Here is a 27,305-nt window from a genome sequence, read left to right on the forward strand (position 1 = left end):
CTGCCACTTGCCGCGGCCGGCGGCGCGCTCTCGACTCTCGAAGCGACTCTCGAAGCGACGCGGCGAGGCTCACTCGACTTTCGCTTTCATTCGAGAAAGGCCTCCCCTCGCCGTGCTTTGGCGTCGGCTTCCGTCCGCCTTCGATCCGTTGGTGTGCTTATACACGTCGAGCGGCGCGCCGCCCTTGCTGCTTCGGCTGTCCGGTCGGCCGGCAGAGCGGCGAAGAGGTAAAGAGGTAAAGCGGCGAAGCGCGCCGAGGCACAGTGGGCCAGAAGACCGGTCGAGGCGGCCAAAACTCAAGACGCGTTTTAAGCTTTACAGTCGCTAAACGGGACTCAAATCGAACGTGTGACCCCACTAATGGATTGCTCTCCGAACGAGGAATCCAATGGTAGGGTCACGCCTTCGATTCGAGTCCCGTTTAGCGACTCTGGAGCTCGTCTAGAGTTTTGGCCGGCTCCACCCTCGGCTCCACCGCGGTGTTCTGGCCCACTGTGCGAGGACGCGGAGGCGCGGCGACGGTGGACGGCCACCGCCGAGGCGTTCCGCCGCTTAGCACTCGGAGCACGGCGGCACGGCGGCAATCCCAGCCACTGCTAATTAAATAATGGCGGCACTTTGAGGCGCTGCTCCTCGGCGTGCCGCGCTGCCCCGTTATTGATCTTGATTCGGGCAGTGGGCCGACGGTCCCGGCGGCGCCCAGTGCAGCGCGGCTTTGTCTTCGGGCCCCTCCCGGCCCGGCCCATAATCACAACTTCGATATGCTCAAAGTTTGAGGGGATGGTCAAAGAAAAAAAAAGAAGTGCGAAAATGGGGTGGAGTTGATGAAGGACGACAAGAGAATAGCGATTAAAACGGGAGGAGGGCAATGCGGGAAAGGGAGGGGGAAAGATGACGGGAAAAAAGTGGCTGCGGAGTTTGCGACGAAGATCAATGGCCACCTGTCCCGGGCAACTTTACGGGCATTACTGAGTCGATTCGGCACCTCCAGAATAATTGGCACTCGGACTGGTGCGCCAATGGGTCGGAACGTCGGAGCGGCGGCGCCATGGCAGCGCCCTCGCGCCGAGTGGCGGACCGGCGAACCGCGATAGTTTCATAGTCGGGCCAGTCGGGCCGTGGCGTCTCCAAACTTGAAGCTCCATCCCGCCATCCATCCGCCCTTCCACTCAGCCAGGCAGTCGGGCCTATGATGGCGGGAGGCGGGGCTAGGCAAAGCAAGGCAAAGCAGCGCTCGGTAGGTCGCAGATTAAAGCCAACAGAGCAGCGGAGCAGCGGAGCAGCCAAGTTTGGAAGTGCCTTCCGCAATCCCTATCCGCCCCCGCCGGGCCGGGCCGGGCCGGGCCAGCCGCCGAGTCGCCTCCCCGCGCGCCCCGGGGCCCGCGCAGCCCGCGCACCACTATGACGTGTGGAGCCGAGCTCGCGGATGCCTCGCGAGGCCGTGCCGACTAATCCGCCGTTCGCGGAAAACACAGCGGGACGACGGCAGCCGAGAAGAAGGAGGAGAAGGGGCAGAGTGATTCCAGGTCTCCCCTCGGAGCGCCCCGCTGAGCCCCTCCGTGGCAATCATGACCGTGGCCTCGCATCTGTATTTCATCCCTTTCCCCCGCCCCGCCCCGCCCCGCCCCGCCCCGCCTTGCCCACCCGCCCCACCATTCCTTTGTCCGTTTCTCATATTGTCATATTTGTTATATCCGCCCGACCATCTCCAATGGCGGTGATATCGAAACGGAACGCCTCGGAACGCCGCGGCGGGCTGGGGCGGGGCGGGGGGCGGGGCGGGGCGGGGCGGGGCGGGCGGGGCGGGGCGGGCGGGGCGGGGCGGGCGGGCTTTCGATCGGCCCGGCGGGCTGGCGGCGCGCTGGCGGGAGCAAGTCAGTCATGCCGTGTACACAATGGGCCGCCTTGTCTGCGCGTGTTTTTGGGGGTTTTGGGCACGCCGGCGGTATTGCACATCCAACGCTTAGCGAAAGTCATCTCGGTGCACGCGTCGGCATTTTTATTTTCTGTTCTCGCAAAATTATACCTTCATCTTGATTGTTTCCGCAGTTTCTGTTTGTCTTTTCACTGGAAAATGTCGGTGTTGTGTGTGACTTGTGGCCGAGGGCGTGGCCCCGGCCTCTACGTACACCGCGCACCGCTACGCACCGCGGTCTCTGCGGCGAGGAGGGGCCCGCCGCGCGGCCTGCCCGGGCAGGTCTGGGCTCCAAATTAAATTCGGGCGCGACGGGCAGCAAGGGCTGCTGAGCAGTAAGTCTGCTTCTGAAGAGAGCTTTGTCGACATCTCTCCCTCTCTCTCTCACCCCTGCGACACGCTTTATGAGAGCGAGCGAGACAGACGATGTTCGGAGTGAGCCAGCAGGGGCGGCCGGGCGGCTCGCTCGTCCCGGTTTGTGGTGGCGGGACGGCCGAGGCGCCGAGGCGGCAGGCAATGCATAAGGGAGGCCGCGCTGTCTTTCTGTCTCGGTGGACGCCGTGCGATGCCATTTTGAGCCCACATCCCGCCTGGTTTCATTTTCTCTGTTTTTCATAAAATGTTGATTTGATTCATTTTATTTTGCGTTTGCACCCATGTGTCGGGTACATGTGGCGCCAGCCCGCTCCGTCCTCTTGAGACCTGCACTGCACACTCTTTCTCCCTTTATCTCTCTCGCACACACGCAACGCTGCGCCACGCCGTTCAAATCGAATCCGGGGCAGGGCGTGGCCCAGGCGTGGCCCAGGCCTGGCCTGCGCGCGCCCAGCGGACCGCACTCCCAGGGAAGGAGTCGGAAATAAAAGGAAATCTCCCTCAGCCTTGCAGCCTCGGCGGCCAGACGACCGTCTTGCGCGGGAAACGCCCTGCTCGTAATATGAAAATGGGAATATTTTCCTCGCGTGGCTGGAATGAACCAGGGGGGACCGCCCAGCCGCGCCCAGCCCAGGCGACACGCGAGGAAAAGTAGGCTGCGAACCGGAAAATTCGTAACAGGCTGTGCGCTCGGTGAACACGTGTGTCAGCCGGGCCCAGCCGGGCCCAGGCCTGTCCCTTCCCTCCCCCACCCTTTGGCCACGCCTCCAGCACGATATTAAACATGGCCGCCCGCGAGGCTAGGCGCGCCGGCTCCGTGCCGCGATACGTGCCGCGATGCACAGTGGGCCAGAAGACCGGTGGAGGCGGCCAAAACTCGAGACGCGTTTTGAGCTCCAGAGTCCCTAAACAGGCCTCGAACCGAACGTGTGACCCCACCAATGGATTCCTCGTTCGGAGAGCAATCCATTGGTGGGGTCACACGCTCGATTCGAGTCCTGCTTAGCGACTCTGGAGCTCAAAACGCGTCTCGAGTTTTGGCCGCCTCCACCGGTCTTCTGGCCCACTGTGCGATGCCGGGGCGTGGAGAATGCCTGCTCGGTCTGCGCGGCCCGGCCCGACCCGGTCGAGGTGCGAACCGTTCACGCACGGCTTTTTGGTTGGCTTTCTGGCGTCTAATCGCCTTGATCAGCCCGGCGGGGCGACGGGGCGACGCGCCGCGCTAGGGGGTTGCTTCGCTTGAACGCTTTACGCCGCGGCCGCACCGCGGTGATAAGAAAATGACGATAAAAATAAAAAGACACTCTGGTGTTTTATTGGCTGGCGGGCGGGGCCGCTCGGCGTGTTGTGGTGACGCGGCGGCCGCCTCGCCTGACTCGCGCACACACTGGTCGGTCTCCTCGTGGCTCGGCGCCATCTCGCGCCATGCCATCTCGGCAACAATTTCACCGGCATCACCTCTCTCTCTCCTTTTGCCCTGAATCTTCTGCGGCTGACAGGCCTCGGGGCAGCGCGCAGCGCGCAGCGCGGGGCCGCGGCCTTCCTTCCGCCTTTATTCCGCCTCCTCTGCTGGCGGGGCTGGCGGGGCTGGCGGGGCTGGCGGGGCTGGCGGGGCTGGCGGGGCTGGCGGGGCTGGCGGGGCTGGCGGGGCTGGCGGGGCTGGCGGGGCTGGCGGGGCTGGCGGGGCTGGCGGGGCTGCACCGCCTCGCTGTCTCTGTCTGCTTGTCTCATATGCTTCGCAGCATCACCCTCCTTTCTCCCGAAAACTCGGGCCTCTCTTTTTCCTTGCCCTGTTTCCAGTGTCAATCTCGCGGCCCGTAATTTGCTCAACCGTTTTTTCGGGTTCGGGACGCGGCGAGATGCGGAAATATGTTTTCCTCTCTCGACCGCTTTTCCCTCTTTTGCAGTGTTCCGCGCGATAAGACGACTTTACTTTTGTGGGGACGGCACTCGACATGCGAGGGAGCGGCCATCCAGTGGGAGGGGTGTACAAGCTGTCAGCTGGGGGTGGGAGGGGGTGGGAGGGGGTGTGCATGCTGTCAGCTGAGGGAGAGGGGGGAACGGGGGTCCGCGGAGGTTTCGGTTGGGGAGGGAAAGGAACAGTGGCAGCGCGCGCGCCTGAAAATCCAGCAAAGCAAATTATTTACACCCAAATGATTCTATTTCAATACCGGAACAAAAGAGTATAGCTACATTTTTTTCTTCTTTCTATGCACGAGACGCGCGGGGAGGGCGGCCGCGAGAGGCTCCCCCTATATTGGATGCCGTTCCAGTCTTATCCTTATCGGCCCGGACGTCTCGGATCCCCGGCGGCGCGGCAGCGCGGCGCTGCATCCCGGCCGCCGTGGCCGCCGTGGCCGCCGTGGCCGCCGTGGCCGCCGTGGCCGTCGTGGCCACCGTGGCCGTTGTGGCCGCCGTGGCCGCCGTGGCCACCGTGGCCGCCGTGGCCGCCGTGGCCGCCGTGGCCGCCGTGGCCGCCGTGGCCGCCGTGGCCGCCGTGGCCGCCGTGGCCGCCGTGGCCGCCCCCGACTGGACGTGCAGGGCGTCAGCCAGTCTGTTTACCCCTTTGTCTCTAAGTGACACCGTAATGGACGACGGGAGGTCGGCGGGTACGACGTCGGGGACGTCGGGGAGGGAGGCTGCCCAGGCTGCCGCCGCGCTGCATTCCGAGCTGGTCCGCGCTGGTGCAGGTGGTGCTTCATGCGGCCTAAGCTGCAGGGTAGCCTCCAGGTCGGGCACGGCACTGCGGTTCGCCCGGAAATCATAGAACATAACTCTGCACACGAATGGGGAGTCTACTCGCGGCCTCGTTCGAATGGCAATCCATTGGTGCCGCCATGCGTTTGATTGTTTTGCCCGATCCGTGCTCGGAGCGGCTCGGAGCGGCTCGGAGCAGGAGTGGCGTCCGCCTCGTCCACCCAAGCAGGTACACTGCCCGACATGGCGGCGCGGTAAATGGCCGTTTAAAATCATTATGGCAAGTCGAGTGCCGCGGCCCGGCGTGGGGGAGGAGGGGGGAGGGGTTCATCAGGGTGACTGCGAGGGAAACAATAAACACAACGGCATGCAAATCAACGGCACCGATTCAAAGGCGCGCGTTTTTGAGCGCCGAGGCCTTTGGGTGCGAATTCCCTGTTCCGTGTCGCGCTGTCGCGCAGTCAGGCGGACACACCAGCTGGCACATCAGCTATGACAATCGCACCGCAGCAAGAATAACGCTTCCCCCCCTCTCTCTTTCTCTCTCTCTCTCTCTATCTATCTCTCTCTCTCTCTCTCTCTCTCTCTCTCTCTCTCTCTCTCTCTCTCTCTCTCTCTCTCTCTCCCTCTCTCCTTCTCTCGTGTGTGTGTGTGTGTGAGCGCGCGCGCGGGGTCCTGTCGGGGACATCACTTATTGAATTAAGTGGCTACTTATGGCTGTGCCTGACTGTGCCGCAGCACCCTTGCCAGTAGCGGCTCGGAATCACCAGTTCGATGACGGCATTTAACTCCCCCCTCCACACCGGGTGCCTCCCTCGGTGTCTCCCCTCCCCTTTCTCCTTTTTTATTTACACGTGACGGCCGCGCCCACCGTGAGTACGCTCCTCCCCTCGCCGCCTCGCCCGTCTCCGTCATTGTCTCCTGTCCGTTGGGAGCGTTTACACCGCGTGCACAGCGAGCACAGCAAGCAGCGAGCCGGGGCCTCGCCCGCCGGGCTCCGCGATGTACGTCCATCAGTGTGACTTCCAAACCAAAGCAACGAAGAATCCCGTCGTTTTAATGGGTTCTCGGTTGCTTTCTTCAAAAATGGACGCAACTTGTTTTCACTCTAGATCCATTTTACGAAAGTAAAAGAGCGAACAGAGCACTCGGTCGGAAGCCTCCCTTCGCGCCCGCTCCGTTTAATGACGCTGGCTGCCGGAGCGCTGGAACGCTCAAAACGGCGGCCGCGGGTCGTTAGCGATACGTGCACTCACGGGCAGCACACGTGGCCTGCTGCTCGCTCCTTCATCCTTCGCTCCGAATAATGAAATCGATGACGATGAAGGAGGCAGCGAGGCAGCGAGGCAGGCAGCGCTGAAGTGAGCGAGGAGGTCGCTCTGCTGCTCCTCGACGTGCCCACCGCGCCGACGGCCATGGCCGGCCTGGGCAAAGCGCTTTGCAGCGCAAGCGCGCCCGTTTAGCCGCCGGGTGCACGTGAGTGTGCCAGTGTGTGTGTGTGTGTGTGTGTGTGTGTGTGTGTGTGTGTGTGTGTGTGTGTGTGTGTGTACGCGGCAGTCATTCCGGCCCGTGCGCGGTGTGCGCTGCGCAGTGCGAGCGCTCAGGTGCACCAACATTGTGTCCGAAGTGGGCAACGGAATCGCGAGCCGCATCGACGTGAAGTGGCGGGGCGGGGCGGGGCGGGGTGGATTGAAGTCCCGGGGGCCATTCCCATTACCGCAGCATAATGGGTCGCGCTTTTGATTCCCGGGGACAATATGTTCGACGACGTTCGACGCGCCGCCCTACGCCGCCGTGCTCGAGAAGCACACGCACTTGCAGGCGCGGAGCGAAGTGTTCCGGCGCGCTGAGTGAGGCGGCGGTGGCGGCGGTGGCGGGAGTGTCCCCCGCCCCCTCCCCCTTCCCTTCCCCCTCCTCCACCTTAGTCCCGCTCGATTGTGTTTTCACTCGCCCTTTCAACGACGCGTGACGCCTAGAGCTTGATGTCGATGTCGTCCTCGGGGGCGACCCCCGAACCCCGAGCGCCCGCCGCCCGACTCGTAGCGCCCGCCGACGCGAGGTTAGGCCGTGCCGCGCCGCACCCGGACCGAGGGGTTGCCTACCTGCCAGGCTGGGCCGCCCGCTCACGCTGGCCTGTGGCCTCTCTGCCCGGCCCGCCTCCTGCTTTCTCGTCGCGTGGCGCGTTTAAAATGACGGTCGTTTGAGGCGACGGCGACTCATGCGTCTGGACCGGTCTGGACCCCTTTCCTCTCCCCTTTCGAGGGGCGGCCCGAGCGATTTTCCAAATTTATGGCGGGAAAAAAGGACGCGAGATGCGAGGCGGCAGAGGGCCTGGCGCGGCCTCAACAAAGGCGGGGCGGGCAACACTTCCGGCGCCGGATGTAGCTCTCGGTGTCCCTTCTTTATTTCGCGTGTTTGGGAGTTACTTTGGCGCGCGTGTGTGTGAGGTTGAGTCTCTCAAAGTTGCTCCGCATCCTAAGCTCTTCCGCCACCGAGTCGGGCAGTGGGCGGCAGTGGGGGAGCCCGGGCTTTAGCGTCCGATGTTCTGCCAACTTTGGCGCGGAGTGATCAAACTTATTTTCGTAACAGCGACGCACAAACACGCCCAGACGTGAGGCGGACCTGGGTGAGCGGGACACTGTTGAATCAGTGGCGCGGTCGCGGCTGTTTTCGTTAGGTGGGCAGATAATGGTGCTGACTGGCAGTTTTTATATTATTTTCGCCGACTCTCTCCGACACCCACTTTGTTTCCTTTTTCCCGTCTATTTTTCCTCTCGACGTTGGCGGCACTGCGGCCGCCCCGAGGGCCGCCCCTTCCCACAGCGCCACGCCGCGGCGCCGCGGCCGACCTGTTATATTATTATTTTCCATATCTTACGGCGCTGCAGGCGGGCGGCGGCCACGCCCCTGCCGACACGCCTCCCCCGCCACCCCCACCCCTTCCCCGCGCCGTTCCGCCGCCGCGCCGCCGCGCCGCGCAGCCCTTGCTAAAGTGAAACTTCCCCCATAAGCTTGCCGGGAGGAGCTGTAAGTGATAGCGACTGTTCCGCGCTGATATCAGACCCTTCCCGCCCCTCCCCGCCCCGCCCCTCCCCGGGCAGGGCGCTGCGGGGGGCGCTCGCGGTAAGCGCCAAGGAGCGCCAGAACAGTTATGCTGAATGGCTGAAAGGGACGGGAAAGGAAGGGCGGGGACGCCGCCAGCGCCGCCAGACTCCTCTCAGGTGGTTGGTTGGTCCCCGGGGCGCCCCGCGGTCCCGGAGTGTCGCGACTTTGGCGGACTTGGCGCATCGCGGCGCGCGGCCGGAAAGAGGCGGGGTCTAGCGACTCGAGGCCTACCACGATTGTGGTCGCATCGCCTCGTCGTCGGCCTCGTCGTCGGCCTCGTCGTCGGCCTCGTCGTCGGCCTCGTCGTCGGCCTCGTCGTCGGCCTCGTCGTCGGCCTCGTCGTCGGCCTCGTCGTCGGCTCGTCGTCGGCCTCGTCGTCGGCCTCGTCGTCGGCCTCGTCGTCGGGCCCCGTCGTCGGCCTCGTCGTCGGCCTCGTCGTCGGCTCGTCGTCGGCCTCGTCGTCGGCCTCGTCGTCGGCCTCGTCGTCGGCCTCGTCGTCGGCCTCGTCGTCGGCCTCGTCGTCGGCCTCGTCGTCGGCCTCGTCGTCGGCCTCGTCGTCGGCCTCGTCGTCGGCCTCGTCGTCGGCTCGTCGTCGGCCTCGTCGTCGGCCTCGTCGTCGGCCTCGTCGTCGGCCTCGTCGTCGGCCTCGTCGTCGGCCTCGTCGTCGGCCTCGTCGTCGGCCTCGTCGTCGGCCTCGTCGTCGGCCTCGTCGTCGGCCTCGTCGTCGGCCTCGTCGTCGGCCTCGTCGTCGGCCTCGTCGTCGGCCTCGTCGGGTCGCCGGCCTCGTCGTCGGCCTCGTCGTCGGCCTCGTCGTCGGCCTCGTCGTCGGCCTCGTCGTCGGCCTCGTCGTCGGCCTCGTCGTCGGCCTCGTCGTCGGCCTCGTCGTCGGCCTCGTCGTCGGCCTCGTCGTCGGCCTCGTCGTCGGCCTCGTCGTCGGCCTCGTCGTCGGCCTCGTCGTCGGCCTCGTCGTCGGCCTCGTCGTCGGCCTCGTCGTAGTGGCGGGCGCTGCTCGTGTTGTGCACTCGATATTTCGATATCGCGCCGCCCGCACGGCCCGCTCCAAGGGGCGCCCTAGCGGCGAGGGTGGAAGAAGGAGAGAGAACCCTTTCCCGCCCACAAAGATGGCGCGGCGGAGATGATGGGCGAGACGAGGCGGAGAGGGGGAGGGGGGTCGCCATGTGCACTCCGGCAGCAAGGGGGAGCAGGGGGCCGGCCAGACTAAAGCCGCCAGAGGGACTGCCGAAGCTTCGCAAAAGACTCCGCCGTAGGCCGAACATCTACTCGTTCACGCAGACACAAGCTTTCGCTACCCTGCAAACGGATCCCGCAATCCCGAACAATTTCCCAGAGGCGTCTGACAAACTCCCCCTTCCCCCATTCCTTTCTCTCGTTCTCTCTCCTTCGCCAAGCAGTGCCTTTCGGATACCCCGAGGGATCCCCGGGGAATCCGCCAAGGTCTCCACAAAGTCCCCGGCCTGGAGCAGCCCAGGGCAGAACGGGTGGGGTCTTCGGGGCGTGCCGAGTGGGGGCTGTGGGCTGCGGGCAGCGCGCGAAGGCGGGCCTATAACTTTGAAAACTCTTGTCTTGCCGCGGCTGCTGCTGCCGCTGTGGTTTGGGGTAACGTCGGCCCGGGGTACAACTCCTTCCGCGCGGACTGTGCCCCGCCCCGCCCCGCCACTCGCGCCTCCTCCGTTAGACCACAGCCAAGCTCAGTCCAGCCACTCTCGCTATCTCCCTCCCCCTTCTCCCTTTTTCCATCCCTGCCTCTCTCCGTCTCGGCCCATGGCGGCCCATGCCCCCCCCCCCTTTCCCCTCCCCCGGACACCTATCTCCGCCCTCGTCCCAGCCGGGGCTAGGGCCGTGGCGGCGTGGCGGGCGTGGCGTTATCGGCCCTTTCTGCCTCAGCGAATCCGCAAGTTGGTATACACGTAACGAACGCCTCCTGGAGCCAGCCCGAGCCCTGCCAGAGCCCCAGAGCCCTTGCGCGGCACAGCAGCGCGGCCCAGCGCGGCCCCCTGATACCACAGCCACCCTCCCGGCCGTGCGACGCCGTGCGACGCGCACTCATCTCCAGTGTTGCCAACCTGGAGGTCGCGCCGCCCGAAACAATGCCGGCGGCGCTGGCCAGCTTGCGCTTTGTTTCCTGCGGCCTGTGGTTCACGATGTGGTTCACGATGCGGCCCATCGGACTGATAATGGCTTTTTATCTGCGGGTTTGCAACCCTGCGCGGCGCCCTGCGTTGCGTAGCGTTGCCCTGCTTTGGCCTGCGGTCCGTATGGAAAACACCACACCCGGGCGGGCCCGGGCCCGGACCACCCCTTGCAGGCCGTTATCTCGCCGTCAAGATAACGGGCCGCCTCCCCAGCACCCAGCGGCGCACAGTGGGCCAGAAGACCGGTGGAGCGGCCAAAATTCTAGACGCGTTTTGAGCTCCAGAGTCACTAAATGAGACTCAAACCGAACGTGTGACCCCACCAATGGACTGCTCTCCGGACGAGGAATCCATTGGTGGGGTCACACGTTCGGTTCGAGTCCTGTTTAGCGACTCTGGAGCTCAAAACGCGTCTAAAATTTTGGCCGCCTCCGCCGGCTTCTGGCCCACTGTGCGGCGGGGTGCGGCGGGGCCGCGGGGCGGCGGGGCGGCCCCCACCGCAGGCAAGGCGCTTTCAACCTTCAACTTTGTATCGACACTGGTAAAACAAAGGCATAAAAATTACGCCCTTTAGGGCATAAATACTCTTTTACGCCCTTGCAAGGGCATAAATCGTTCTATGCCCTTGGGAAGGGCGTAAATGGTATAGGAATTTCAAGAAAAATTTTAATTCCCTTCCCAAAGGCATTAACGATTTATGCCCTTTAAGGGCGTAAATCGTTTACGCCCTTTAAGGGCATAATTTTTATGCCTTTGTTTCACCAGTGGAGCGCTGTGTGTGTCTGCAGGCAACCCGCGCGCCAGCTGCGGCACCTGTCTTACCTGGGGCTGCGGCGACGATGCGGCGATGCGGCGACGATGCGGCGATAGATGGACAAATGATGGATGGACTCGCTCGTTGTTTGTTGCAGTGATGGACCTGGACAGCGTGCAGAGCGACGAGACGGCGTCTGGGGGCGACAACTCCAACCCCGGCTCCTGCGCGGGCGGCGAGGACGACCAGGCGCGGCTCCGGCTCAAGCGGAAGCTGCAGCGCAACCGGACGTCCTTCACCAACGAGCAGATCGACAACCTAGAAAAAGGTAATGCGCCCGCCGGCCTGCCGCCGGCCTGCCGGGGTCGCCGAGGCGTGAGGGCCAAGCGGCGCGTGCCAGCCGGCTGGGTTGGAGGGTTTGATGTGGTGTCTTTGGGATTTGGCGGAGCCAAAGCCGGGGCCCCGCTATGAGTTTCAAGTTTCAAGGCGCGGCCCACGACTTCTCCGCGGGCGGCGGGCGAGCAACATCGACTTATCGATAGTCGATTTTCTCTGGCTAAACTGCCTTCCGACGACCCCAAGTCGAGCCGTGCCCCCCCCCCCCCCCCCCGGCCCTGCCGCGCGGCGCCGCGTCAACTGCAGCGCTTCCCCTTTAGGGAACCTTGAGGAAAATGGGGCCTGGCCGTGGGACGCCGGGACGGCAGCCAGACGTCTTCCCTTTGTAGATAAAGGCAGGAAAATGCGAAGACGTGAAGCATGAAGAGAAAAAGAGCTCGCCGGGGATTTGGGGGCCTTGTTTCAGTCAAAGGCACAGCGCTGCTTTGAACCGCTGCAAGAATAAACAGTGTGGGACATCATGCTGAGAAACATGGTTTTCCTTTCCAGAATTCGAGAGAACGCACTATCCGGACGTCTTCGCCCGGGAGCGGCTGGCGAGCAAGATCAAACTGCCCGAGGCTCGCATCCAGGTGAGCCACTCGCCGTGCTAGAGCATGGCCAGCCTGGCGCCGCCCACTCCCAGCGCCTTCAGCCTCCTGCATTCAAGTTTCTCATTCCGTTCGCAGGTGTGGTTCTCGAACCGGCGGGCCAAGTGGCGCCGCGAGGCCAAGGTGCGCGACCAGCGCCGCATGGAGCCGTCCTCCGGGGGCGGGGGTGTCCCCGGCGGCCCCGGAAGCGGCCCCAACTCCGGAGCGCCACAGGGCGCGGGGACGGGCGCGGGGGCGACTCCGGGCGTGGACTGCGGCTCAGTGGTCGGCCAGGGCGTGGGCCCGCCGACGCCCGGCTCGGTGACGCCCGTGGGCAGTGTGTCGCCGCCCAGGACGCTGATGAACGGCGGCGCCAATGCCTTCAACTGCTACTCCAGCATCACCAGCATGGCTGACTCGTACAGGTACGCCCACGTCGTGGCCCCGGCTTGCCTGCGGCTTGCCCGGCCCCGACGGTGCCGCCGTTCCCTCCTTACGAGCGGGCGAATCGGGCGCCGTGTGCTAACTGTGTCCTCGTGTTGCAGCGCCATGTCGCCGATGTCCACCTTCAGCATGTCGGGCACGCACCCCAGCCACGGCATGGGGCAGGGCATGGGCCACGGCCACGTCCCCAGCCCCGGCTGCGCGGCTGACTTGGTGTCCACCTCCTCGGGCATGGGCTCCATGATGTCGGGCGGCGTGTCCTGCGTGCCGCAGCGCGACTCTCCCTCGCCCTACTCCTGCATGCGGCCGCACTACGAGACCCTGGGTCTCTCCAGCGGGCTGTCTGGCGGCTTGTCCAGTGGGCTGTCCAGTGGGCTCTCTAGTGGGCTGTCTAGCGGCCTGTCCGGCGGACTCTCGGGCGGGCTGTCCTACGGCAGTCGGCCGTCGCCGTGCTCTATGCAGACTTACCACCACCAGTACGGATCAGCGCTCAGCTCGGCGGGAGGATCGTCAACAGGTGAGGACCACGGTGGGGACGGTGACAATCTTCGATAGCCTCACGGTGACGGGCAAATGTAATTGCTGGCGCGGCGCGCCGCGGTCGGCTGGCAGGCTGCGGCTGCACTGCAGGCTAGGCGAGGACGCCGCGGAGATACCCCACGCCTGCCACCCGACTGCCGGCGTGCCGACCGCCGCGCGCTCTAGCGGCAGATGCCGCTGTGGGAGGCATGGAGTATGCGCAAGACGTGCAGCTTACTGAGCTTCCCTCAACTCACTCAACCTTATCTCTGTTTGTCTGTCCAGGTCTAATATCGCCAGGAGTGTCCGTCCCCATCGCCGTCCCCGGTCAGACGCCGGGTCCCGACATGTCGGCGCAGTACTGGCCGCGTCTGCAGTGACAACGAAGGACAGTCCAGCCCGCATTTTGCCCTCCCATGTGTTAAATTAAATGATAAAGTTAGCCATTTCCCACTGGATGAGATAGATACGGCCCCGCAGTCAATGTAATCACGCACAGCACGCCTGTGCATAGAATGTGTTTTAAAGTGAATACCCTCTAGGTGGTCCTTTGTTGGATCCTTAAGTTATAACCTGATTTTCACTTGAAATAATGTTGTTGTTATTTGTTTTTTAAAAAAGGAAGTGTATGGTTTCCTACTCTACCACCGTTTTGGATTTAAATCCGTATTTGTAAGCATACGTCTTGAATTTGGTATGGTGGTTGTTTCCAAAGATTTCCTTATTTTGTTTGGCAATGTGATGATATGTTTATAATTACGCCACGATTCCCCTTGCCGAAAAATAAGGCGGGCCGTGGTACCCATTGTACCCATCAGGAGGAAATAATAAACAGCAAGTGGTTGTTGCCGGTCCAGAATGACAAGCCCAGGGCAATTCGGATTGGTGATGCACTAGTGTCAGCGGTGTGTCTTCAGTGTTGTGATCAGGGTCCCCGCAGCCGCCGGCGTCCTCCGTGTCGGACGTGTCGGCAGTGTGCAAGTGATACCCCTCGGGGATGGGCTGATGTCGGACTCAGGGCACCAGCGGCCGAGAGGGAAGCCCCGTGGTGATAGTCTTGCGGGCCAGGCCCATCTGAGATCGGCAACGACCTTGCCACCTTGAAGTGGTGATTCACCAACGCGATGCCATCCGGCGACGAAACACATAGATTAAATACAAAAACTGTCCCAGTGTCTGTACCGCTTTAGTCAACACGATACTAGATTGCCATGTTCATAATCGCATTGGTAAATTTCTTTGTCAGTGCAATGTTTAATTTTGTGGTGTAGTGCTGAGTAAGAAGAAGATGCATATTAATAATATATGATGTTTAAGGTGATAAGATGGAATTTATTCCTTTTCTCGTGATATGCTTGCAATCTTAGGAGATATATGTAGAGCACACTGCTGTCAGTGCACTTTGTAATCCGTAAGTGAAGAGAAAGTGGTGTGTTCTAGATTATACATAATTATTTCCCCAAGTCAAGCAAACAACTTGGTTGTCTTGCGTCGCCCACGTTGTTCTTATTGTAGAATCTGTTCAAAAAAATATTTAAAAAACAAAGTGATTATACTTATATAATGTAAAAACTATTGTAATTTTTAAAAGAAGATCCCGCTGTGAATTTAGAAGCTCCTGTTTCTGAATGTTATTGATGATCTCTTGACCAAATAAATATGTGAATTTTTATCAATCCACGATGCATCTTTTTTAACCCTTCTGCATGCCGGCGCCGAGGGTAGGCAACTCAACCAACAGCAAATACCATGAAAAAGTGAAATTTGAGAGAGCTTTTGGCTTTTTGCACACACAGCTACAATCTGCGTCAATGCGTCTTGTAGCCCTTCGCGTACGAAGCCAAAGCTCTTTTGAATTTCGCCTTTTTACAGTGTTTGCTGTTGGTTGAGTTGCCTACCTTCGGCGCTACCCCAATCCAGCACAAGGCTGTCAATTTTTGACATTTTTTCTGAGGCCATGACCGAAAAGCGATGCAACTCGAAAACGAACTTTAAAATTCTTTGAAATTTACTGATGCCTATCCAAAATTACAAAAAATGTACAAATTTGCTGAGGTCTGCCGAAAATGAATCGAAATGTACACATCACATATGACCCCCCCCCCCCCCGTTCCCCCCGGTTCTTCTCATGAGAATTCCCCCTCCATCCGAGAGGCCGAGCCCAACACGCAGCAGCCCCCCCCCCTTCCCCCCCCCCGGTTCCCCCTCACTTTCACTACGGCGGAACAGGGCGGGGGAGGAGGAGGAAGGGGGAGCGGAGGAGTGGCCGGGGCCAGCCGCTTTCCACAGCGCGCCACGCTAGCTCAGCGCCTCGGCGTCGTGCGTGGACTCGAGTGCGCTGCGGCGCACTGCAGGACCTTCTGGTCGCTCCACGCTCTTCGCCGAGGATGTTCGCGGCTGTACGGCGACAAGGCCTGCCATCTTTCGCTATCTGCACTGCAAGCTGTCAACACCATGGGCTTCAAGAGCGGCCGCAAAGACTCTTCAGGTACTATGCGTCGTGAACTATTCCCGGTCAGATTTACATGTTCAATACGACGTATTTGATGAAAAATCCATCGATTCTGCGACTAACCGATGTCGTTCCGAACACCTTATTCTGGCTTGATTGAGGTCGTTCCCTAAAATCAAGGCGGGGGGGCGATTTTTTTTTTTTTTTTTTTTTGGGGGGGGGGGGGGACGGCCCCAGAGAAAGACCTAAACGAAAGTGATGGTGATGCCTTGTTGCAATGCGTTCCGGAGAAGCGGTGCCGATGTTTCGATAGCAGTAGCAGCTGAGACGATTGTGTGCGTTCATCCCGTGACTTTGGCTGGTGGACTGTCCCTGCAGCGCGACCCGTTGATGACGGCGACGAGCTTCTCCGGCAACTCGTCTCCTCCCTGGAGAACGAAGCCCCGTACGTGTATCTCGAGAAGGACAACCATGACCAGGGGCTGGCCCAAACGCAAAATGGACTGCCTCCATGGTTTGACGAGGAGAGATTCAAACGGTAAGCTTTCCGCCAGAAGGCATGCACCCCACACGGCAGGGCTGCCAGTTGGGTTGCCTAGCCTAGCGCCTGCAGTGCACTAGCTTGAATGAGAACAGTTGAGCACTAATTCAATTTGGAATTTTTTGGCGCCAGGGGTGTGGAGACATTTGAGAAAAACATCTTTCTCATGTTTACCGGTAAAATGGCCGGACTGTTGACCCTGTTGGCCGTGCCCACCATCGTGAAGGTGTTGGTGCTGACTAAGAAGTCAGAAGAACCGGTCAAAGCTTTCAGAAGATATGTGGACACTATCAGACACATGCTGTTCTGGTACAGGTCGAGTCTGAAGGATCCTAAATCTCTGTGAGTATGAATCTTAATTACAATGTTAAAAAGACAATGGACAGAGAAATAATCCATGAGCCACCGTTGAAATACTTCTGAAGCGAAACTCAAAATACGGAGGAGAAGTGAAGCCAGATTGTCCTTCCCTTTTGCCAGAGCTTTTGAGAGAGTATAACCACAGCATCTGCCTTCATGACCCTAGGAGCCACGAGTCACTGGCGGTTGTACGCGGGCACCACCTGCGGGGGGCCGCGGCAGCTCGGAGAGCCGGTCTACCGGGCATCTCCCAGCTGGACCTGGTTCTGACTCAGTTCGCCTTCTGCGGCATCGCCGTGGTGCGACGGAAACTACTGCACCTGGACGCCAGCGACCAAGACGTATTGGACTTCATGCACGTCTGGAGGACGCTGGGGTGCCTCATAGGCATTCAAGACCGGTTCAATATCTGCCAGTTCGACTACGACATCAGTGCTACTGATGGTGTTTTGGAAGAAGTGTGCACAAGGTGGCTGGGGCCTGCACTGCTCTCCCCACCCCCAGAGTTCGCTCAAATGTCACATGCTCTTCTGGAAGGATCATGGTGCATTATGCCGGTCTTAGAATACTCATCATTTCTCAACTTCACTCAGGTACGAAGTTTATCTGATTTAATCCAAATATGAAGTCAACAGGGGACCTAATAATCTGCTGTGTTACAGGAATTAATAGGAATTCCTCAGCCACAACGAACTGAGCCTCCAAACTCATACAGCTCATCCCTTCTGTACTTACTTCACATTGTACCTTCCACGATGAACTGGCCCATAATTGGCAAGTTCATAAGAATGTATCACAATGCGAACATGCATTTCTCTTTGTACATGTCAACATACCACCCATTATTGGCATGGTATTCGTTTCCTCGCAATACTACCACCCAATACAAAATACTAGTTCCAAACGAAGCCTAAGGTTGAATGAGCCAAAGACTGTTAGCAAACCTTGTCAATCAAATTAAAAACTTAAAGTGTGTAAAATATAACGGAGTTCTAAAACAACAGGGCAAGTATAAATAAATAAATGAAACAGTGTTTTTTAAATCTTATATTACGAAAATTACAGATTACTTCTTGGCTGCTGGTTTTGATTTGGCAGAAGCCTTCTGTGCCTTCAACACCTTTACTACAATCTTCTGTTCTTCAATAAGGAAGGCTCGGACAATCCTACAAGAAAAACAAAGAATATCAGTCAACCAACCAATCAATCAATTCAGGGAACCAAAGAGTATTAATTAGGGTGAACAAACTTTCACAGTGGTAAACAAGACCAACAAACTACGTAATTATTCTCAGTAAAACATTGACGGCCAGGCACAAACCAAAATTAGATACTTTAAAGTTATGATTAGACTACTAAACTTAATCTGGCAAGTAAGTGCAAATGAACCCACTGAGTTGTGTACTTTAAAAGTTACAGTGCCAGTAATGAAAAAACAACAAAAAAAAATACATTACAAAATACAAAGGATAATATTGTTAGGAAGAGTCTACACATGACTAGAAGATAGTTCATGGGCACCAATATCAATGCAAGACCAGACAGTGAGTGGCGATTTCTTACCTTTCCTTGACGCACTTGTGGCAAAGGACTCCACCATAAGGGCGCTTCACAGTCAGAAGTCCCCTGGACATGCGTGAACGCTCCATTGGCCTGGCAGGGGTGATGCCTCTGAGGGAATCCTTGCACTGACCGCATGATGGAACCTTCCCCTTCTTCTTCAGGTACTGGTACACAAGTTTGCCACCGGGTGTTCGGACACTGGCAAACAAAACGAGAGCAAATTAAACCTCAAAATGAGTAGAAGAGTGTTAACTATCTACAAACAGAGAATTGTGCAGCATAACCAAATCCAATTCTTATAAGAAAATGCTGAAATGAGACATCAATGAGGGAGGCAAATATGGAACATAACTGATCTGTTTACTTTGAGAAACTGGCATGACACATCGCCCATAATAAAGGACTTGGTGCGCAGTTGAAAGAAGTCGCACTAATCCCCTCGAGAAATGAAGAAAGGGACTAAAACAAGCGAGGCAATCGGTTCTGCTCATGGTTCTAAGAATGTTTTGGAAATGATGGCGTCACACTTTTTTGGAGGTTAGCATTGCCGGCTTAAGAAGAGCAAATAGAAGAGAGACTGACGAAGCATGATAATAATATTGGAACCGTTTGTAGGTCCAATGAACTAACCGATACAAGAGAGTTGAAAATACTCACGCTTTCCTTTTGTTGCTCTTGGTGTTGTACGACAATCGTCGTCGGTAAACCAGGCGTTGCACCATCTTGGGGGAGAGCTGAATACAGAGACAACAAGAAATTCAGAGAACGTTCGAAGGTATTTTCCAAATCTTAACCAAGTAAATCATACAAATGGAAAAGTTCGAGGATATTGGAAAACACAAACTTTGCCGATTCGAATGGATTAAAAGAATTTCACGACAGAAACGAACACTACACACCTACAATCCACGTACCGGAAATAGAAAAGGTTCAAGCGAGACGTGCTGCTCTTCTTCTTCCTCCACCGCACTCCGCCTTTAAACAAACGAAAGGACCCTGTTAGGTTCCTTGTCTTCTTTTTAGTTTTAGCTTCCTCGCCTCTTTTCTCAAAAATGGCTGTAAAAGTTGCAATAATAACAATGTCACTTAGTAGGACTTCGCTTTTTATATCGTCCATTTATTGAACTTAGGAAATCATATTTTCGTGAAGAAAAGGCGAAAGGGGCGGAGTAAGTGTGTGTGGGTGAGAGAGTGTGTGTGTGTGTGTGATGTGAGAGAAAGAGAGAGAGAGAGGGAGAGAGAGAGAGTAAGGAGAGTGGGCGGCAGTGGGAGGGGAAGAGAGAAAAATACCTCTTCTTAGTGATATGTTTTTAAAAGATACCTTATGGTTGGATTGAATGTAACTCATTTGTAACTGTTTACACTATTTTGAAGGTACTGTACTCGCACACAACCAAATGATGTTAAGTTTACTCCTCCATCCTAAATGTAAACTCTGTGCCACGAGTTCAGGACACTATCCAGGAACAGACGATTTGCCCCACATTTTCCCCACAAGATTTTACTCGGGTCGTGTCTCTAACTTTATGCCTATTGTCTAAAGTTACTTATTCTGGAGATCTTTTCTTAGTGCACGTAGTTTGCTCTTTCTGTGTCACAAGGTTCAGACATTTCCATTCGTTTTATTACCACACTGGATTGAGGTTATGTCACAAACTCCGAAGCTGCTTCCTTCATGTCTGCCTGCATTTTCCTTTTCAGGTACTTTTCAAGCAACATGGCCATGGATCAGAAATCGAAGAATATTGACTGCTATTTTTATTTCTATTCTGAATGTGTTAGGGTAAGGAACGAATAATTTCTGTGACATCCAAGACATTCAATTATTTGATACGTTTTTCTTTGGGATCCTTTTTATTACCATTTGAATCCAATAATTCATTAACATCTCATACCGCAGGGAAATTTCTGCAAATTTCGACATGAACCGGCTGCTCTTGGCTGTGAAGATGTGTGCATGAAATGGAAGGACGGCAATTGTACAGAGGCACATTGCAGTCTACGTCACATGGAACTCAAAGTAAGTAGTCCTTGTTTGAACTAACTTCATGACTGTCTTATTGGGTCGTAATTCAAATGTTTTTTAATTTGCATTCAAACAGAAAAAGAGGAAAGAAATCCCATGCTATTGGGAAAAGCAGCCAGGAGGCTGTCGTAAAGCTCATTGCGCATTCAAACACCAATCTAAATCAACACAAGGTGAACTTCCCAACTCTCCAGAAGGCTCCAACAAAGAACCAGAAACATCAGTGCCAGACTGGCGGAATGGTAAATATTCTGAGCAGTTTATATTATTTTAAACCAGCTTTGCTATCATATGTATTTTCTTTTTTTCAAACAAGAAAAATTAAAATCTTGAATTATTGTCTAAAAAATATCAAATTAACCATTTTTTATTTTTATCTTTGTGCTTGGTTTTTACAGCTAAATTGGAAGGTGCTGCAAGTATGGAGTCCACATCCACACCTGAGGCACCTATTGCTGAAACATCACGGCGTGTGAGCCAAGGTGCAGCTGAAAGCTACAACTCATCTCCAGCTGCCGTTGAACCAATTGTAGTCAACTTTGAAGAAGGTATGCGATTGTTTTGAGAGGTTTATCTCACATTTGTAGAGTGTGTGTGTTTTTCCTTTCTGCTGTTGTATTCTCATAGCCTTCAAGGTAAATCAAGAATCACATTCAATGTTTGTTCTTCTCTACCCCACATTGCTGAACCTCTTTCATGATATGAAATTTCTGGGAAATTTATTCAATTAAGTGCCAAAATAGAGGACAGATCAAGAGTATGCAAGAGAAATCAATTAGTATGTTTCTGTTGATTCTACTCTCTCGCTATACTCTCTTGCTATTCTTTACATGATAAAATATAAGAAGAGTGTTCTCACTTTAACCTACGTGTTTGGTATTATTTAAAAAGTAGGCCCAGTTCACTAGCATTTTCTCCCCTTTATTTACTCTTTCAAATTTTTGTACTTTTTCCATCTGTTATTTATTAATCAAATTAGACGTTTCTTTCTGTTTGGTTTCATTTCTCCTATTTATATGTGTCTGTTATTGAGTCACATTTGTTTGAATGTATCAAGTGCAATAATTAATTGGATCTAGGTGAGTGTGGTCTTCCATCAACATTTGCTTGTTCTTCACCACCTTGAAATTATTTTAAGGTGGACAGAGCACTGTTGAGCTAAGTGTCATTTAATTAAGGGTTAGCTTCTAACTCCAATTGTACAAGAGTTTGTACTATTGGAATGTGGATGCAGTGTACTGGAGATGACTCTAATGATTCAGCTGTGACCATCAAAATGGACTAGGGAAACCCACTTCTTGAAGGGCAAGGTCACTGCTCCCTCAAATCAAATTGATTGACTGACAGCCAATCTCACTCAGCTCAAGTTCGGGTCATGACACTGGCACTTTATTTTGGCCTTTCCCTAAGTTTTCTGATATTTTTAATAGTAATTCTATGTTACACTTTTGGAGAAGAAAGTATTTTGAGATTGAAAAAACAAACCTTGTTTGAATATCAACAACCTTATCACCTTGAATCTGCACTTCTTATCTCTCAAAGACTTCTCATCAGTCTTGTTCTCTAGATTCATTTTAATTTGTGCGTGCACATAATCTATTCACTCGAACGTGTGTTAGTGTTCTTGTTTTTTTCTTTTTCTGATTAAATACTTTCTTTTCAGTTTTTTCTCTTCTCAATTTTGTAACAAACTTGCATCTTCAGTTAAACTGTAGTTTAACTGTCTGATCTCCAAAAACTGATTATTAATGGCGTTCCGAAAACTTTTATTCGTACTGTTGCTGTCTTATTGCTGTTCTTACTTTTGTTAATTGGAAAGGAGCAGACCTCTTAAAGTGAGCAAAGTGAAAGTTTTTGGAATTATAGGGTTTGTGCGTATCAGGCCAAGCCTCTAGGTCCTTGGTATGATATCTGCTTTCAGCTTATCAGATGTAAAAGTGGAGTATTTTTCAAGACAAACCCAAACACAATGAAAGTGGTGTGAACATGAAAGAAAGTTCCCTTATATTAAATGCAATAGATTGGTTATTATGGGACTAGCCTAATAACTTCAACAATGCCGTTTGATCAGACTGAATTTTTTATGTGTGTTTTCCTCACATTTTTTTCTTTTTTTAAAAAAAATTGAGGCGTGTTGATTGTTATTTATAGAGCCAAAAGTTGAGATAGTATGATAAGAAATTTTTGGTCTTATCTTCTCAATGTCTCTTGGCCTCCCTATTTTCTTGGAGTGTTGGTGAATGACAAGCTAGCACTAAGAGTAACAGATAGTACTCTATATGTGTAAATATTTATCATTATCTATATTTATATTTTAACTATCTATCATTTATACAGCATCACACTGTTCATCTAGTTTCTAGTTCACATATGTTTGGACTTTCCAAAATCTCTTGCATTGGAAAGAAGAAAAGTGAAATGAATTTGAAGTGACTTGATGATACCTTATTTCAATGAAACCAATGAAACTTGCGTTTTCAATGTTTCTTCTGTAAGGAATGAATATTTTCTGTTGTATTTTATGCATAATTCTTTTTTATTGTCTTGTGTTTCTCAGAATGGTATACCAAGGATCCTTACCTTAAAAGCCATATTTACCAGACTTCAATGCAATAACCTGTTTTTTCCTTCATTTCTTGTGTCTTAAATTTTCGTTGCGCCCCTGTGGATCTTTCTTCAGGGTTTGAATAAATTTTATGTGGGGATTGAAGATTTCACAAATGAGTGGCAAGTTGTTGTGTCATGACTGCAATGTAATAATAAGTTTTCTTTCTTAAGTGACTTAACGGACTTCAATGTCCTTGTGCTCGGAGGGGTGTACTATTGCCATCCTCTCATATTTATTCTGCCTATTTCCTTCTTGTGATTTTGCTACTTTCTAACACTTTCATCATGTGTAGAACCAACCACATGATATTTTAGGCATTTACCTAAAGTATTGATATTTGGTCATTTGTGCAGCTATTTTTTTAAAACGCTCAATTTAGAGAACTTGGATGCTGTCTTGATGTATTTCAACTGAAGGTATCTTTTTACCATGCCAATTTCTTCCAGAATGTCTTAAATTTCTTCTGGAAATTACTTTGGCAATGCTATGATGTCATATCGGAAGCATTTCTTTTTCCTTTGTTGTACAAATCAACTTATTTATTTAATTTACTTAATTTTTTTTAAGTTTGTTGGCTTGATTTTGGACTAAAATAAGCTTGTTCTTGAAGAAAATCAGTTCGGTACTGCTGTATTTGCATATTTCTTATCCCCTGCATGTGTCAAGTTGCTCCACAATTTTCTTCACGAATAGGCTATTTTATTACAAACTTAATATTGTTAGGTTCATCTAAAAATTGGATTTGTTAATATGTCAAAATGGGCTTGAATTAATATTGATTCCTTTTTGTTTAATAACAATTCAAACTGTGTCTAGGTTTGCTCAAGTTTGCATGGATTTGAAGTTGCTAAGGACTAACAAACTTCAAGTCCATTGTGTATTTCAAGAATCTCAACTTTATCCCTAATTCAGGAATGGGTCAATGATGTCAATTTGATATCGTATTGATAGAATTGTCTTATTGAAGTCATTTGAGGATCCCATCTCTGATGATTTTTTAGCAAATCTGTATGTCTTCTGCCCAATTTGCGTATTTCTTGCAACTAGTCAGCTTTTCTTATCTTCCGTGTAGCTTTATCATAAATTTTAGCCTTTTATTAAGTTTAACTTTGTAAAGTTCAAATTGGTGGTAATGTTAATTTTTTCAGCTATCTTGAAAGCTTGAAAGAGTGATGATACACTGGATATGGTATTTTTCATAAACATTATTATTGCAATCTTTGAAGAGCTGCATTGTTTTTTTTTTTTTCATGAAATAAGCATTGCACTGTTTTTTGTTTTTGTAAACAGGGTCTTGATTCTCGATTTTATGTTCTCGGTAGAATGGATTCTCTTTAAAGTTTAAATTCTTACTCAATACTTATATGGATATTTATTTGCAAAATGCTTGTTTAGTGTAGCCTGTTGGACTTAATGACAATCACACTGCAAACCTAACTGTCTACTAAGTACACACTTACAAATGCATGCTTGCAAGTACACACTTACAAACGCATGCTTGAAGCATGGAGTTATACGGCGTGTGTACTTGGCCAAGCATGCGTTTCTAAGTGTGTACTTGCAAGCATGCATTTGTAAGTGTGTACTTAGCAGACAGTTAGGTTTGTAGTGCAGTACTGTAAATTGGTAAGATCTGCAGATTTATAAATTGTGGCAAAAAAAATTTCCTTGCCCAACTTTGTGAGGTAGCTATTGCATTTTGATCTCTTGATTGTAGCAAAACTTTGCAGGGTGGCCTGCATACCCACACTGGTTTTGGAAAGAGTCAACTTATACCTCCATACGGTACCTGGAGGATGCATTATTCAAAAGCCCATCTTTCATTGACCAAAGAACCATTCTGGAGCAATTGTAATTAATAGAAAAGAGAGGAAGAAAATTTGCTGCACTTTACCTGTTGTCTACCTCTAAAAGTAGTATAGGCTATTTTGTCGGTCAACCCTTGTCAATTTAAAAAGGGGCAAATTATGAAAGTTTTTTGCATTGAAAAGGCTTGACTCTGTGACTTGATAGTTAGTACCGATAGCTCTGAATTCCTTAAAACACTGTCACTCCAAATCAACATCCACCACCATCTTAATAAAAGTATTTGAGTTCTATTCAGTACTGAAAATATTAAGTTTCCACTCCCTTTGTTTTATGTCTCTCTTTTTCAAGGGGCGGAGGAGGAGCTGCTGAATTCTGCTATGTTTGAACCGATTTTTTAAATCTTCTGTGTCATGAATGATAAGAAATGTCTATTCACTTTAAACTATTCAAACGTTCCAAGAAGCTATTGACTCACAAAGGCCAAAGGTATTACAGCAGAAATCCAGAGCTATTTTGCACCCTGTGTACATTTTCAAATATGCCCCTCCCCCCCTTTAAAAATACGTATAAAAATGTTTTATGGATTTGGTGAGAGGTTGACCTTAAACGTTGTTCAAACTTCTGCTATTGTGAGTGTTTTCTTGTTTTGTTTTTGACCAAGATTTACTATGAAGTGTGTGTGCCTTACTTTTGTATGTCTAGGTAATATGTCAATCTAAAAATTGCTTTCCTTGGTTAATGTGCAAAGCTATTTTGTTTAGAGATGCCATCACCTCCGTCGAAACAACTCGACCTTTGTGTTTATGTTAACCTTATGATTTGTCTTTTTCTTTCCCCTGATAGTCATAAGGAGAGGTTGATAATAAATATAAATGGCCTCATCAACTTTTTGTTTTTCTTTGTTCTTCATCATTGGGTTTCTTTTATGTGTTATTGACTTTGCATTTTTCATCTCTGAACTGCAAGAATTCACCTCTTTTGACTATTAGTGCACAATATTGGTCATGCATTTGTTTCATTTCAATTTGGAAGCATCTGTTGATCAACTCAATGTTGATTGATTCAATGGGATCATATTATTTCATATTGATTATTGCAGTTTCATTTTTCATTTGACAGGTTTAGTTAAAATCATGACAGTACTTTGAAAATGCTTCCCAATAGTTGGCCTTGGAAGCTTAATCAGTGTGGCAGTGGCTTGTAATTTTATTTTCCACTCGTGTTTCATGTCTAGGTGAGGGAATATTTGATTGCTTTCAGTCAGTATAAAAACTAATGGCTTTTGCTGGGGTGGTGTTCTTGCAGAATCAGATTCAGAAAGTGCCCCATCCTGGACACCAACTAAGATGCCGAAGGAGAAGGAGACATTACATGTAAAGACGCTGGAGGAGATTCGTCTTGAAAAGGTCCAGGCGGAATCAGCTGCATACTGGGAAGGGATAGCTGGGGGACCAATGGCATGGGAGGCAGCCAATCCAGCTGCAAACCCATCAGGCAGTCCTTGCAGCATTATTTCGGGTGTGCGGAAACCCAGTAACTCATCTACAAATGCATCTAGTTTTAAGAAATCAAACATTAACACCAAAAATGTGACTAAAGAATTGGACTTTCAAGTTCTCACCCTAGATGAAATAAGAAAAAATCGAGCAAGAAGAACAGATTTCAGAAATGGAATGGACAATAGGAGATGTAACATTAGTTCCCAAGCAAAACCATTGATAAATGGTCATTCCAACCAACAATCAGAGGATTGTAAATCCCATTCAGATATGAATGACCTGAGATCAAAACTCTCTAGCGCTAAGCCTTTTGATAGATCAGACAATTCAAATGTAAGTGACACTTTAAGTTCTAAACGCCAACGTCAAATATCTCCTCCAAGTGGGCCTAACAAGAAACAAAGAATTAGGCTTAGGAGACTAAGTGAGATGATAGGTGACAAGGAGACAGGAGACAAGTTAATGAGAAGCATGAAAAGCGATGGAGTATATGAAGAATTGGACAGTGATAACAATTTTCTTAGTGACATTGATAAACTTTTGATGGAGTTGGAATGAGTTTATTTTATTCCATTCAAAGGTACTGGTTGCACTTAGTAGGCCTAGTGAACCGGAATACTAAAATTGACTCATCTGTTTTGTTATCACAAACTCTCTTGTATGTCATGTATAAGATATATATATATTCCACTTGCTGGCAGAAATTGTTGAAAGTTCTAAAATGAAACTCCTATTTTTATTTTTGGTGAAGGACTTTCCACAACGGTCTCTTGATTTCTTCTGTGATTTTACTGACTCCCCTGTCTAGCGTGTAAAGGACTTACTTTTCTCTTTTGAAGTTGTGGCCAAATTTTGTTGAGTTATAAATATTTAGCTTTTCTAAGTTATGTATGTGTTTGACATTAATTTACAGGCGTGCTAGTAGCCTTTTTTCTTGTTTTTCATTTCTTTCAGGTATAACAGTACCTGTTTGCATAGCTTTCTTTAAATTTTTCTTCCCTTTGCTTTAAAAATTTGCAGTTTTGGTTCAACTTTTATCGTTCACCTGCATTGCAGTGATCATATTTGTGAGAAACTGATAAAGCCATGTATTTATCAGGGACTTTTTTTTTTCACATCATGTTAGTAAAGAAGATTAGCAGAGATAATTTTTCCCCTGAAAGCTATTGTTGACTTGGTTGCATTTTTTTTATTGTGCCCAATCCTGCTGTGATATGTTAGCACATAAGTTTTTGAAAATAGAGATTTTGCAAGTCCCATAACATCTTCCATGGATTAAGATGGGACCATTTTTTCTTATTTGCAAATTGTTGCCGCCCTCATTATGGTTCCTGAATTGTCACATTCATATATTAAACCATACAAGGTGTGAATGTCCACTTACATCAAATGGAAACTCATTGATATTTACATTCTTTTGTGTGTTTGTGAAGGAAAAAGCACTTTTAAAAATGTTTGTGTGTTTCTTGGTAAATTTGTTAGCAATTTGTTTCTTAATAAACTCCCCCTTTTTTTTTAAA

General features: G+C 51.7%; 4 protein-coding genes across 11 annotated transcripts in view; 3 read left to right on the forward strand and 1 right to left on the reverse strand.

Moving 5' to 3' along the window:
- The window catches only part of LOC117650736 (paired box protein Pax-6-like), a 47,456-nt gene extending 32,851 nt beyond the window's left edge, over nt 1–14,605 (forward strand). For all 3 annotated transcript variants that reach the window (XM_034394326.1, XM_034394327.1, XM_034394329.1), the window contains 5 exons: nt 11,157–11,327; nt 11,885–11,967; nt 12,064–12,389; nt 12,510–12,925; nt 13,213–14,605. In XM_034394326.1, the coding sequence (XP_034250217.1) occupies nt 11,157–11,327; nt 11,885–11,967; nt 12,064–12,389; nt 12,510–12,925; nt 13,213–13,307 (1,091 nt within the window). In that variant the 3' untranslated portion in view covers nt 13,308–14,605. The remainder of the gene's footprint in view (nt 1–11,156; nt 11,328–11,884; nt 11,968–12,063; nt 12,390–12,509; nt 12,926–13,212) is intronic.
- Nucleotides 14,606–15,224: 619 nt separating this feature from the next.
- Nucleotides 15,225–17,328, forward strand: LOC117650739. The gene is made up of 5 exons (XM_034394334.1): nt 15,225–15,415; nt 15,758–15,917; nt 16,053–16,262; nt 16,447–16,873; nt 16,943–17,328. Exons 1-5 carry the CDS (start codon nt 15,382–15,384, stop codon nt 17,192–17,194), a joined length of 1,083 nt encoding a protein of 360 aa, XP_034250225.1. The 5' UTR covers nt 15,225–15,381; the 3' UTR covers nt 17,195–17,328.
- Nucleotides 17,312–18,826, reverse strand: LOC117650743 (60S ribosomal protein L34-like). 4 transcript variants are annotated; one of them, XM_034394340.1, is made up of 4 exons: nt 18,758–18,826; nt 18,501–18,577; nt 17,844–18,041; nt 17,312–17,446 (listed from the first exon to the last, which is right to left on the reverse strand). In XM_034394340.1, the coding sequence occupies exons 2-4, from the start codon at nt 18,563–18,565 to the stop codon at nt 17,347–17,349; spliced, it is 363 nt and encodes a 120-aa protein (XP_034250231.1). In that variant the 5' UTR covers nt 18,566–18,577; nt 18,758–18,826; the 3' UTR covers nt 17,312–17,346. The 4 variants fall into 4 exon arrangements, with proteins under 4 accessions (XP_034250231.1, XP_034250228.1, XP_034250230.1 ...); XM_034394337.1 differs by having other exon boundaries at nt 18,743–18,825; XM_034394339.1 differs by lacking the exon at nt 18,758–18,826 and adding an exon at nt 18,688–18,753.
- A 50-nt stretch (nt 18,827–18,876) lies between these two features.
- On the forward strand, nt 18,877–27,305 carry LOC117650738 (zinc finger CCCH domain-containing protein 11A-like). 3 transcript variants are annotated; one of them, XM_034394333.1, is made up of 6 exons: nt 18,877–19,012; nt 19,545–19,626; nt 19,744–19,863; nt 19,946–20,111; nt 20,268–20,417; nt 25,592–27,305. In XM_034394333.1, exons 2-6 carry the CDS (start codon nt 19,561–19,563, stop codon nt 26,341–26,343), a joined length of 1,254 nt encoding a protein of 417 aa, XP_034250224.1. In that variant the 5' UTR covers nt 18,877–19,012; nt 19,545–19,560; the 3' UTR covers nt 26,344–27,305. The 3 variants fall into 3 exon arrangements, with proteins under 3 accessions (XP_034250224.1, XP_034250222.1, XP_034250223.1); XM_034394331.1 differs by lacking the exon at nt 18,877–19,012 and adding an exon at nt 19,061–19,217; XM_034394332.1 differs by lacking the exon at nt 18,877–19,012 and adding an exon at nt 19,252–19,444.

This window comes from Thrips palmi, unplaced genomic scaffold, assembly GCF_012932325.1.
Source record: "Thrips palmi isolate BJ-2018 unplaced genomic scaffold, TpBJ-2018v1 HiC_scaffold_5, whole genome shotgun sequence".
Taxonomy (NCBI): Eukaryota; Metazoa; Arthropoda; class Insecta; order Thysanoptera; family Thripidae; genus Thrips; species Thrips palmi.